Here is a 13,421-nt window from a genome sequence, read left to right on the forward strand (position 1 = left end):
TAATAAACTTTTTCTAAGTCGTCAACTATTGTGGCAATGTAAAGTTACAACCCATTTTTAGATTAAAGAAAAGATTTCAAAGATTTAACAATGCTTAATGAGAAAAAAACCATAAATATTTTGTTTGTTATGAAATAAAAAATTGATAGATTTGCCTTATAACTATTGCTCCTACTCTGATACACCACAACCACTAATTACAATCTAAAAAAGGGGAAATTTTAATTATCATCATTGGGGATGTAAATCAATTTATCAGCCATTGTCATGTCCCTTTAGATCCCTAAAAAAGTCTCACTTTAAAATAATATTAGACTGTTTAAAAAATAAACAATTAAAAAAATTAAATCAAAAAGAAATTTAAGAGTGTACCTTTAAATTAGTAATCATGCAATACCAGTAGTTAACTAGGTTAATTTTAACTACAGAGCAATTAATTTGTCTTTAGATTTGAGTAATTTAAACATTCTAAGGAATTATAATTAATAATATTTAAAATTATACAGTTTTAGAATCATATTATTTCAATTGAGTTTAGATATTTATCTATAGGTAAAAAAAAAATGTTAAATTTGATGGGAGTTGTTTATAATATAATTTGACAGATTTATACATGTTTATTTAACAGCAAAACTATTGTATTATTAACGTTTGTCTGTATGTCTGGAAAATTTGGCTCAGCTATGAGATTATATGAGAAAAAGGAAATTAGGCGGTTTCCCTTAAAGTGCCCGGCGACAACAGATACCCCTTACCCCTATTTGGGGGTTTGGTTGTTTTTCGTGTGTAAGTGTTTTACCTTTGGTAAAGGTTAGGTTAGATGATATTGAGTAGGGGAAGCTCGGCAGAGCAACCGCAGGGGTTTTATAGAAGGATCTCCCCCCCCCCCCCATTCCTATTTTATTCGCTTTCAAGGGTGTGGGATTATGGGATGTAAGGCACTTTAAAAGAAAATACTGAAAAGGTTTGGTAGATCATTGTGTGCAGAAATCACAAGTTATTTTTGATTGAGTTTTCAGTTTGAAGGAAAGCTACACACAGGTCCCAGAATGCTTTTATGCACTTTGATTTTTAAATTTAAATCTCGGGATGGTGCTCGAGTTCCCTCCAAAGGGGGAGCTGATAAAGTTTTTAGGTATATATCATATCTTATCGCCAATGCAAGTTGTCATCCTTGTTACACATGAACATCAGAATTTTACATACACATAGTATACACCCTTTTGTCAATCAATTTCTACATACATACAATGAAGTAAAACAATAGAGGAAGAAGGGGTTAGATAACTGTATGTCCCCACCCTGTGGATCCTGGACCGACTTTCAATTGAGTCTTTGAATATCAGTCAATAGCATCGCAAATATTAACACAGCCAAGTTAAACATAGATTCATACCAGAATTATTGTAGAAACAAAAAAAATCATAAAAAATATTAATCCTTTATGTGTTTTATTTGAAGGAATCATTATCCCAATGTTCTTTTTGGAATTCTACAAACTCTTTTTATAACCTCTGTTGGTAGCTTTTAACCCTCCCAAGGAAATCTTACTTTGTAATAAACTAGCGGCTTCGCCCCTAGCATCTAGGGGCTTTGCCCTATGAAGTAATTTAATTTATTTTATATTTTTTTTAATTTAAAAAAATAAATAATGGTATTGCTGCCCATAATCTATGTGAAGTAGTTTCCCCAGATTTTTTTTGGGGGGGGAGGGGGGATTTCATTTTTGAGGGGGTTGGGGGTGTCCCACCTCCGAAGAAAATAGCTTAAAACCACCACAGGACCATTAGGGATATACACTGAAGAGTAGAATCCGATCTGTTCCAGTGGTTACCGGGATCTTAAGTTTCAGACGGAAAGACGGACGGACAGACATCAAGCTACTTTGTATTATATTATAGATACAAAAAATATCAAATTTAAAACCTAGCTTGAACAGAATCATGTAATAAAAAAAGACAATATGCATTGCAGAGGACTTTTGGGACCTACTTTTAACTAAAGTAGATTTTAAAGGAGACTTTCAAAGATAAATAGATAATTAGAAAGTTAGGTAAATATGTTAATTAATTCCTAGCAAAATTCCAAGTACGCAAATACCTTTCATTCAAAGGATATAATATGTTTCAGTTAGGTTATTCCTTATACATACAATAACTTTACTCTGTGTATACATAAAGATCTCTTAAATGACTGGAACGTTATATCTTTGCATAGGTTCTTTTCTTTCAAAAGGATTTACAGCGAAAATTGTATGGCAAGCTTTATTAGGTATCTAAAAGGATAATACAATGGCCGATAAATTGATGTTCAACCCAAACGATGATAAACAAAATTACCCCTTCTGTAGATTATAATTAGTGGTTGGAAGGTTTGAACACTAAACTTTTAAATCCAATGAATCTAAATTCACTAAAGTCCCCAAAGTTGTAAAGCCAACAAATTAGAAAATGTTATTATAAAACTTTGGGGGCTTGTGTAATTAACAGCAATTTGTCTCTCTCTTTCTGAAGCTTTATAAATGTTTTTACATTTTAAAAAGCAATCAAAACCAATGATTTTGTAAAGATGTAATTTTCTGATAAAGCATTCATATTTTTTATAAAATAATAGAAAACATGAAAAATAGAATAAAAAAAGTTAAATCTACTAAAATTACATCATATTCATGAAACTTTATTTTTACATTTCAGTTCTTTTTCTACTTAAAATGCTATTTTTGCATTCTACTATGGAAAAAAATAGGCAAATATATTGTTATGTTTGTGTGATCTAAAAACTTTTGTACATTGTTTGGAGCTAAAAGCTTAAGAAGGGGAAATGTGTTTAATAGTTATCTATCGCATCGTTAATAGACAGTTTTCCGCAGATATTAAAATACAAATTTTATTTTAGGACCTTTATTCCAAAATTTGTCGAAAATTGTTTGTAAAATAAAATGATATATCTGATTTTTAAGTATGGCTTAGAACTGGTTCTAATCCAGCAAATATTAATCTGTTCGACGAAATTAAAAAAATAGTTATCTCAAATTTGATGCTTTTGACTAATTTTATTTAATCCCATATAGTCAACAAATAGGACTTGTAATTCATACTATTCGAGTTAGTCGGCATAAACTATAAAAAAACATTTTTTACTTGTTAGAAATCTCTAAATGACTCGATACATCCACTGTGGTTTGAACATTGAACAAATCCCCTTGTACATTATTATTTGTTTAAAGTTTACTTTATGAAAATTACATCATTTGCATAACATTTTTTCTAGGAACTCAAGGAAATAAATGCAAATATGCATGCTTGCAATGTTGTATATAAAAGGAAGACAAATTAGTAAGTTTTGTACAAGATGTCAAAATAAAAACCGATGCCCTAAGAGAGGGGGGGTGTTGGATGTATATGGCCGGAGGTAAACATTTTTATTGTGTTTCCGATAATTCAGTTGGATAATTTTAGTACATTTTGCTGAAAAATAAAAAGTTTTAGATCAATGAACAATTATTTTGTAATCAAAGTGTCTAAAAAAATCACCCATTTGACGTCATAAAAATGAGGGATGAAAGAAGAAGTGGGTAAGAAAAGCCCTAAAAAGAGATGGATAATCCCTCATTTTTATGACGTCACATGGCTGACTTTTTGAGAGACTTTGTAAAGCTTATGGACGGACGAACCAAAACTTTATAATAACTTATATAAATAGTAATAGTTTTATTTAAATAGGTTACGCGTATCCATAACTTTGCATGTTTAGGAAATTTATATTTGAAGTCATGTTAGTATTGACTTTGTAAATGCATTTTGTTATGTACAGAAAAAAGGGGAAAAAATACTGAAAAACAATTTATATGATTTAATTATTCACCTAATCAAAATTAGAAAATTGATTAAGTTTTAATTATCTGCTATGTGATGAAATTCATCATTAAAAGTCTTGGAACTAAATATAAGTAACATCCTTCAAAACTCTTTGATTGTATGACCTTTGACAAGAAGTCTTTAGTGTGCATGGAAACTTGCTAGTGCTTTCACACAAAGTGTCTGTTGAGCACTGATAACCCCCATCCCCTTAATATATTTTTCTTTTATATAGAAGCTTTATTCAGGTTCAGGTTAAAGTACATTTTCAACGTAACTTTTCTATGACTTACATAGTCTATATGTATATTGTATATACACAATAATTGTCTTAATGAATGACGTATAATTTTGTTTATCATCATTGGAGAAGTATATAAAATTTTCACCCATTGTCTTATCCCTTAAGAACCCAGAAAATTATAAAGCCATGCTCATATGGATAAATTTATTGTTTTGCAATAATGCAATTATCCTTTTATTTGATTTTGAAAATATTGTGTGTTAATTGGATTAATTAGTAATTGCACTTCAGTCACACGCACAATTAGGCATTCAAATCAGGGATCAAAAGGGATAAGAAAAATTTCCGATAAATTCATATTCACCCCAATGATGATACACAAAAATGCCCCAATAATTGAAACGTTTGGACACTCAACTTAATGAACCAACCAATTAAAATTCAATAAAAGGCTCTAAAGTACGAATAAAAAATGGTACTTTTAAAAACTTTGGGGACAAGTGTAATAAACAGCCAAATTTCCCTATACATTTATACAAATATACATTAAAGGTTGATTACATCTATAAGAAGCGAAGCTCATTAATTTTAGTTATTCTTTTAAAGAACATTAGAGACATACCAAGCCTTAATAGAAGCTGATAAAAGCATGTTTTTCAAACAGACAAACCAACGGACCAATTAATTCTTTGAATAGATGCTCATAGATTAGGATTTATAGAATAGCTTTGCTGCTTAAATGCGTCTACATTTCAAATCAGTTTCTGCCATTTTGTTCTTATCTAAGAACAAAAGCTTTTTTTAAAGTAAAAACGTAACAAGCTGAAATTTGTCTATTTAGGCAAAATTGTTTTGAGCAAGAAAACTTCAAAGTTGATACTTTTTACAAATGAAATGCGCTGATGCTAAACTAAATTTTTGTCTCTTGATTTATTAGTAAGTAAATTTTGCTATTCTAAACTACGTTCTGTTGACTTTCAACCTAGAGACCTAAATAAATAAAAAGAATAGTAAAATGTAACACACATGTAGGATGTAATATCTAAAGTCTTTTAACTAATTCAATAAATGAGTGTGGGAAAGGCAATACGAGAGCGAATATAATAACATACTGGCAGACAGACATTAATTATAGAGTAGTTACACTATTTAACAAGGATGACAACATCCATAAAAGCGAAGCACTGAAACGGTAGGACAAACGGACATTAACACTTGTATAGTATCTGAACTGAATAATCAGAATTTTAAAGTTTAAGAGTCGAAGCAAAATTGTAAATAAATTAGTTGAAAAACTGCTTGAAGCATGATAATGTTTATGGACATACTTACATTTTTGGACTTGATTATAGAGATGCTTCGCTTATAATATTGTTCTTTGTTGTCCCAGGAATCAATATACCAAAAATCAGATCAAACGGATAATTATAACACTTGAAAATTTGTTGTTAAAAAAGTAGAAAAATCAACATGTTTAAAATGGACGTACGGACATTCTGGTAATGATTATAGAGTTGCTACGCTTTCTAAATCGTATCCAACTACTACAGGAATCATCATGCAAAGTTTGAAATCGATAGGACAATTCTAACATGCCTAAATTAACGAATAAAAGCTATCTATCTCGGACGGACGTACGGACGGACGGACGGACGGACGTACGGATGGACGGACGGACCGACCCTAATTATAGAAAAGCTTCGCTTTTAAAAAGATTAAATAAAAAAAAATAAAAAAGACAGACTTAGGTCAAAGTTAAGCTACAATAATAAAGTCTTCAAATTTATTATCTAGCACAAGATTAGCTTTCAAGGGTTGAAGCTTTTCTTTGCATTGCTTTATTAATTGCAAGCAATTTGATGGACTACTATTTGATGGGTTATCCTGGGAGTTTTACGTTGATATTGGGTATGATTTTACATAATATTGTATTTTAGAATATAATAGTTCGACACTTAATCCAACCCCACCCCCCCCCAAAAAAAAAAAAATTTTAGAAGATAGCTTTAGTCTAAATTCTAAGCTAGATAAAGGTTTAAGGTTAGATTACTGTCTTAATATTTTAATTTAAAACTTCCTGAACTAACATTAACATCCTTGTCTGAAAATAGTTTTTGCAATTCAAATCTACCTTCACGTCTTAGCTAAATTAGGGCGGAGTTTTTTTTGGTGGGAATCCACTTCCGCGTGTGTATAACATTATTAAATCGCCATTACAACGTATTATAATAACAGCACAAGATGTCCCCTTCACGTTGCTTTACTCTCACTATTAAATACCAGGAAGAGAGGTGACATTGGCCTATTCATTAAACTAGTCTCCAAAGTTTTATAATAAAATTTTCTTATTCATTGGCTGAACAACTTTGGGACTTTAATGAAGTTTTATTAGTTGGTTAAGTACCTTAACATTGTCTTATCCCTTAGGATTCCCGATTAAATACACTCTTTTAGATATTTACTAATGTGACTTTTAATGAATATGAAACACTTTTTTTTGGGGGGGGGGGGATCTGCGGAATGGAACGCACACCTTTTACCAGAATTATAAAAATAGGTGAACTAAATACTACAGTTTTCTTATCATAACTTTCAATACTAAATTTTAGCCTTTTACGTATTTAGCGATTTTAATAAATTTGTTTTTTAGGGGGACAGTGTCCAAACTTTTCCACCAATAATTTTCATCTACTTAAGGGTTTATTTTGATGATTACCATGATGATTTCCATTAGGAATGTATTTTAATTATCGTCCATTGTCTTATCTATTATAGAATGCCTGATAATAATTTGAGTTAAAAAAAAAACACAAATAAACACAATCTCAATATGCAGATTAAAATCGCTTGATAGCTGTCTCTATTTGAAAACAAGAAATCAATCTAAGAAAGCAAACATTAAATAAAAGTTAAAGAGTGGCTTACACTTTTTATTTTTAGCTAATTAACCCAAAAAATCTTTTGGGAATAATTATCCTTTTTCATGATAATTATAGAAATGTTTCACCTCTAGAAAAATTGTTAAACCTGAAAACAACGATAAAAAAGGTCTAACGACCTATAAAAGAATAAAACAAACAACTTTTTAGCCACATTAAAAGTTAATTTTGTCACCTATAATTAATTTGAAGACTTTTTTACTTTTTTAAAGGAATAAGATCTCTGACAAAAATAAAGGGGGGAAAATTTGTTGATCATTTACAGTTGTCGTTTGTAACAAAAGATATCGAAAACGGATGCTAAAAAAGCTCTACAGATGTCCTGTAAAAATATAACTTTTTTTCTGTTAAGATATCACTAACTGTTAAATCTATGGAGTTCTCCGATTTAACAAGGATGACAACATCCATAAAAGCGAAGCACTGAAACGGTAGGACAAACGGACATTAATACTTGTATAGTGTCAGAACTGAATAATAATAATATAAATGATAAGATTCGAAGCAAAATTGTAAGTAAATTTGTTGAAAAACTGCTTGATACAGGATAATGTTTATGGACATACTTACATCTTTAGGGCTTGATTATAGAGTTGCTTCGCTTAAAATATTGTTCTTTGTTGTCCCAGGAATCAATATACCAAATATCAGATCAAACGGATAATTAGATCGTATAAAAATTTGTTGTTAAAAAAGTAGAAAAATCAACATGTTTAAAATGGACGTACGGACATTCTGGTAATGATTATAAAGTTGCTACGCTTTCTAAATCGTACCTAACTATTTCAGGAATTACCATGCAAAATTTGAAATCAATAGGACAATTCTAACATGCCTAAATTAACGAAAAAAGCTATTTAAAAAAAAGTAAAAAAATCAATATGTTTAAAATGGACGTACGGACATTTTGGTAATGATTATAGAGTTGCTACGCTTTCTAAATCGTACCTAACTACTACAGAAATCACCATGCAAAGTTTGAAATCGATAGGACAATTCTAAAGTGCTTAAATTATCGAATGAAAGCTAACTATCTCGGACGGACGTACGGACGGACGGACCGACCCTAATTATAGAAAAGCTTCGCTTTAAAAAAAAAGCTTTACATATCTCCCAGGATAGTTTTAGGTTTTTTGATTATAAATTAAAGTTTTGGAATGATTTAAGCCATTTTCCTCCCTCTTTGAATATACAGATTCCTTAGATGAGAGGGGAGAAGCCACTATTTTGTTTAAAAGAAAATAATAAAATTCTTCCCTATTTCTCAATTTAAATTGTCCTTGTTTACTTAAATGTTATTTATTTAGTGAAATCTTGACATTTGACAAGCTAAATCTTTTTAAAACAATTATAAATAAAAGAAAATTCATGAATTTCCCCCCTCATTTTTTTAAGCGTAGTTATTCTTTAAATTGTAAAGTCTGTTCGTCGCATGAAAATTCTTTAGACTGAATAGGTTAATTGCAAGACTATTGTGTATTAGTTTTAAAAGTTAAGATACGAGACTGTGACTTTTTATATGCTAAGGCATACCCCTTGTAAAAACTTTTAAAAACGTCTAGCTAAACATTTTTAAAATTCTTTTAAAATCTTTAGCATGTCACTTTGAAGAAAATTGTTCTTGTTATAAGCAAAGTATTAATACATTCAGTATGTGTCCGTCCGTAAGGATGGTGATTTAGAGGACTATTAGACACAATTTTAAAAACAAAAATGTAATTTAGTATTATCATGTCCAATTTAATAAACTATTACATGTATTTTTGTTTAAACAACTTAATCATTTTTAAAACAATAATCCAATCTGTTACTGTTAGTTTATCAGAAAAATTTGATGAGCTTTTCTCTTTTGGATTGTGTCATCTTTGTTAAAATGTCCATTTATCTAAGTGAAGTATAATTGTTTAAGTTAACAAATTTTTCCTCTTAATTTGTGCAAGTCTTGTCACAAAGATTTATTAATCTATGTATCATAGACAAAACATACTGTAGTAGACAGTGAAATATTTTTTGGAGATTTTAGCTCATTTAAATTATTTTATGTTTGTGTGTCTGTTTGTGCATATACTTTTAATATTTAGCCCACAGGTAAAAAAGTAGTTATTTTATTAAAATAAAGGAGTTAATTAGAATATTATCATGTTCTTTGTAAGTTAGTCAAGACATTTTCTTCGCCCTCAGAGGCCTTGGGTTACTTGAGATGGGGGTGGGGGGTTGATTAATAACCCCCTTTTTATTTTATTACCCCTATCCCAATTTTTAAAACAATCATATGTTTTAAACAGAGCCCGAGAATTCATTTTTTCTTAACATAATCCAATTAAGTACAGACAAGCTAACAGGCAAAAAGACAATGTGAATTATAGAGTAGCTCCGCTACTAACAATAACTTCTCTAGCGCATAGCAACCTAATCATGACCTCTACTGAATTACGGATGGACTGATAATAATGAATGTGCACACCATAGCTCTAGCTCAGAGTAATCTACTCATGACCCCTACTACATTACGGATGGACTGATAATAATGTATGTGTGCACCATAGCTTAGCACACAGGAACCTACTCATGACCCCTACTACATTACGGATGGACTGATAATAATGAATGTGCACACCATAGCTCTAGCTCAGAGTAATCTACTCATGACCCCTACTACATTACGGATAGACTGATAATAATGAATGTGCGCACCATAGCTCTAGCACACAGGAACCTACACACGACCCCTACTACATTACGGATGGACTGATAATAATAAATGTGTGCACCATAGCTCTAGCACACAGGAACCTACTCATGACCCCTACTACATTACGGATGGACTTATAATAATGAATGTGCGCACCATAGCTCTAGCACACAGGAACCTACTCATGACCCCTACTACATTACGGATGGACTTATAATAATGAATGTGCGCACCATAGCTCTAGCACACAGGAACCTACTCATGACCCCTACTACATTACGGATGGACTGATAATAATAAATGTGTGCACCATAGCTCTAGCACACAGGAACCTTCTCATGACCCCTACTACATTACGGATGTACTGATAATAATGAGTGTGCGCACCATAGCTCTAGCACACAGGAACCTACTCATGACCCCTACTACATTACGGATGTACTGATAATAATGAATGTGTGCACCATAGCTCTAGCACACAGGAACCTACTCATTACCCCTACTACATTACGGATGGACTGATAATAATGAATGGACGCACCATATCATAGATCTAGCTCAGAGTAACCTACTCATGACCCCTACTACATTACGGATGGACTGATAATAATGAATGTGCGCACCATAGCTCTTGGACACAGAAACCTACTCATGACCCCTACTACATTACGGATGGACTGATAATAATGAATGGACGCACCGCCCTTTAATTTAAATTTAATTCTCTCCAGCACCTCCCAAATGTTAGTACATTAGTTTTTTTAACACGGCTGAGAAGCTAAATTTTTACCACTTTATTTGTTTTTCATAGAAAAAAAAAACATAATCTTAGATTTAGTTAAAAGTCATTAGGAACATTGTCGTAAAAATATTATGGGACTTAGTGAAGGGCAAGTTATTTCTGAAATCAACAATTCATAATTATTTGTATGTTTTAGTAATGCTCAACTTAAATTGACATTAAATTGATGTCAAAAGTTAATAATAGGGAAATAATTAAGAAGAATTAAATAGATAAAATATAAACTATAATACATTTTTGGATAAAAAAAACAAATTCTCAGTACTTTATTTCTCCCCTTTTCTATTTAAAAATTGTGAACCATGCAAATAAAATCCTTATTGCCATATTATATATCTACTAAAATTTTTGTCTTTTTGTCATAAGTTTTTTATGGATGACTTCCTTACACATATTTTAATTAATCTTTATAAGCAAGGCATAATTAATCTAATTAATTTTTTATCTGTATTCGTAATTATTCTCTTTTTAACTATTTTAAAGTCATTAAAGTTTTTTTTCTAAGCTTTCCTAATTAAAATTTACTATGGAGCTCCTTGCAATTTTTTTATGGTAGGTGGAAGGGGTGGGATAATTAATTATAGTGTAAATTTTAAGAAATTATGTTACTATTGTTTATATCTGAAAAAAAAATATTTGAAAATATGCCTTATAAGTGTCCTATTTTACTTATACTGGACCTACCTAAAAATGCTGGGACTCGAACTGGGTGCACCTGACGCTATATTCTTGTTTACAAATTGAAGAAATATTCACATACATAGACGTTGATTTTGTTAAAATATTCCTATCCTTACTAAAGTTATGAAGGTTTAAAGATTTAAAAAAAGGGTAGTTTCGCTCCTCTAAAACAGCAAGATGTACTTACAAAATACACATTAGAAGTTAACAGAGGCAAAATTTAAGTTATTTCCTGGCTAAAGCAAAAAAAATGCATCATTTCTTCAAATACAAGCCTATTTATGGAAGTTTACTTTAGTCTACTCTTAATGTCCCGATTTTTGGCAAAAGATCGCACTGTGATCATATGGTATTTTTTTTCCTTTGCGTTAAAAACTTTATAATGCATGGAGAGAGGAGTGCGGGCACTGATCAGAATTTAATAATGTTTTATTTATTTGAATATGGCGAATTTAACAATTTTACAACATCATTCATAGTTTTAATATTGTATTATTTCTTTCAATTTACAGATGACAAGATTTTTATTGTCAATTTTAAGGAGTGGAGCTTCTTAATTTCATTTGAGATAGTATATACCATAAGAAGCCAGAGCCCAAAATATTTTTGCTTGTACTACATATTATATAAAGTTTTTTGTCTGAATCTTAAGATTTCAGTAACTACTGAACAAATTGAGTTTTTCTTTTTATGGAAGCTTCTTAAAGGTTCCTGGATGGTTTTAGCTATTTTCCTTCTTTTCTTACTCTATCTAATATAGAGCTGCTAGATGCTTTGAGCAAAGCCGCTAATTTGGAATGAGGATTCTGCAAAAATATTCCAGATGCATATTACATAGGACAGCCAGTAGAAGCAAAGTTTAGATATATCCATAATCATAATTATACAATAGCGTAATGAACGGACATACGGACATTTGGAAGTCTTAAGGTTAGTATTAATATTTTAAATAATTTTCTTTGAATATTATAATATTAGAATAGAGGACGTTTATCGGAATATAGAGTTACTTTTGCTTACAAAATGTAGATTAACTTACAGGGTGGTCGAGCAACCCATAAAACAAATATAAAAGACTCACCATTTTTTAGGCTTCTGGCGTCGAATGAGGGTGAGGGACAGGTCTTGGTGCGTCCTGCAATATTTTGTTTTCCTACAGTCATTCTTGATTACAGAGTAGCTACTACACATAGTTAGGTATATAAGTAAATTTCTCGTTAAAACAAAAATATTGGCGAATTTTAGAAAGGTTTAGACACTTAAAGTAGGAGGGTGGGGTGGCGTAAACAATCCCCCCAATGCAGGCCTTCCTAACGTCAATTTCAAGGTTTGTTTGACACCTACATACATCCCCTTCTGTAAAAGCATGAATACGCAAAATTAGATAGAGGTGATTCATCTAGTTTCTTGAATTGCCCAATCCAATTTCTGAAGTTTTACTGACAATCCTTCGCCAATCAAAACTGATAGTTAAAAAAATTTAAAATTATTCTTAATTGTTTCTAAAATAATTAGACCAACAAAAGATGTACACAGTTTTTCTTTAGTTGCTTATTGTCTCCAAAAATAAGAATAAATTCGCCTTGGGCTACGAGAAATCTCCTTATATACCTAACTATACAAAGCTACAAGAGAGTGGTCAAGTACGGCTCGTTAACTTTATATATGAAAATTGTTTATGTTCTGACCAAGCTTTTTTTAACTTTACACTATAATTTCGTACTCAGAAATAAATCATTTTTATCTGAATTTTAAAAAAGATATATTATCGGTATTTAAATACTACAAAGCAGCAGTTGGTATAAAAATATAAAGTAAGTATCCCTTCTCATCAGATATACATAATATATGATTCCAAGTATAAAAAAATCTCTACCAAAAAAGATTTTTGCGCGCTTCGCGCGCATTTTTAATACTAAATATTCAATAAAATTTTAATTACCCCCCCCTCCTAAAATTTTACCCCGGGGGTAAATTTTTGGGGGGTTAAACAAAATTTACCCCTGCCAACAGATTTCAGGGGGGTTAATTACCCCCCCCCCCCCACCAAGCAAATTTTACCCCCAGAGTAAAAATTTTTTTTTTGGGGGGGCGCCATTTTACCCCCCAAAAAACGAATTACCCCCCTTTAAAAAATTACCACCCCCCCAAAAAAAAAGCTTGGACGCCCCTGCAAGTAGGTAAAGAATTTCAATTATTTTTATGT

At 31.1% G+C, this 13,421-nt stretch overlaps 1 protein-coding gene across 1 annotated transcript in view; it reads right to left on the minus strand.

Moving 5' to 3' along the window:
• Positions 1-13,421, minus strand: part of LOC145329008 (uncharacterized) — a 112,358-nt gene that overhangs the window by 62,106 nt on the left and 36,831 nt on the right. Inside the window, exon 6 of the mRNA XM_080173005.1 lies at positions 12,297-12,350. Coding sequence (XP_080029131.1) covers positions 12,297-12,350 — 54 coding nt within the window. The remainder of the gene's footprint in view (positions 1-12,296; positions 12,351-13,421) is intronic.

This window comes from Acartia tonsa, chromosome 9 (assembly GCF_053477335.1).
Source record: "Acartia tonsa isolate MP-2025a chromosome 9, ASM5347733v1, whole genome shotgun sequence".
Taxonomy (NCBI): Eukaryota; Metazoa; Arthropoda; class Copepoda; order Calanoida; family Acartiidae; genus Acartia; species Acartia tonsa.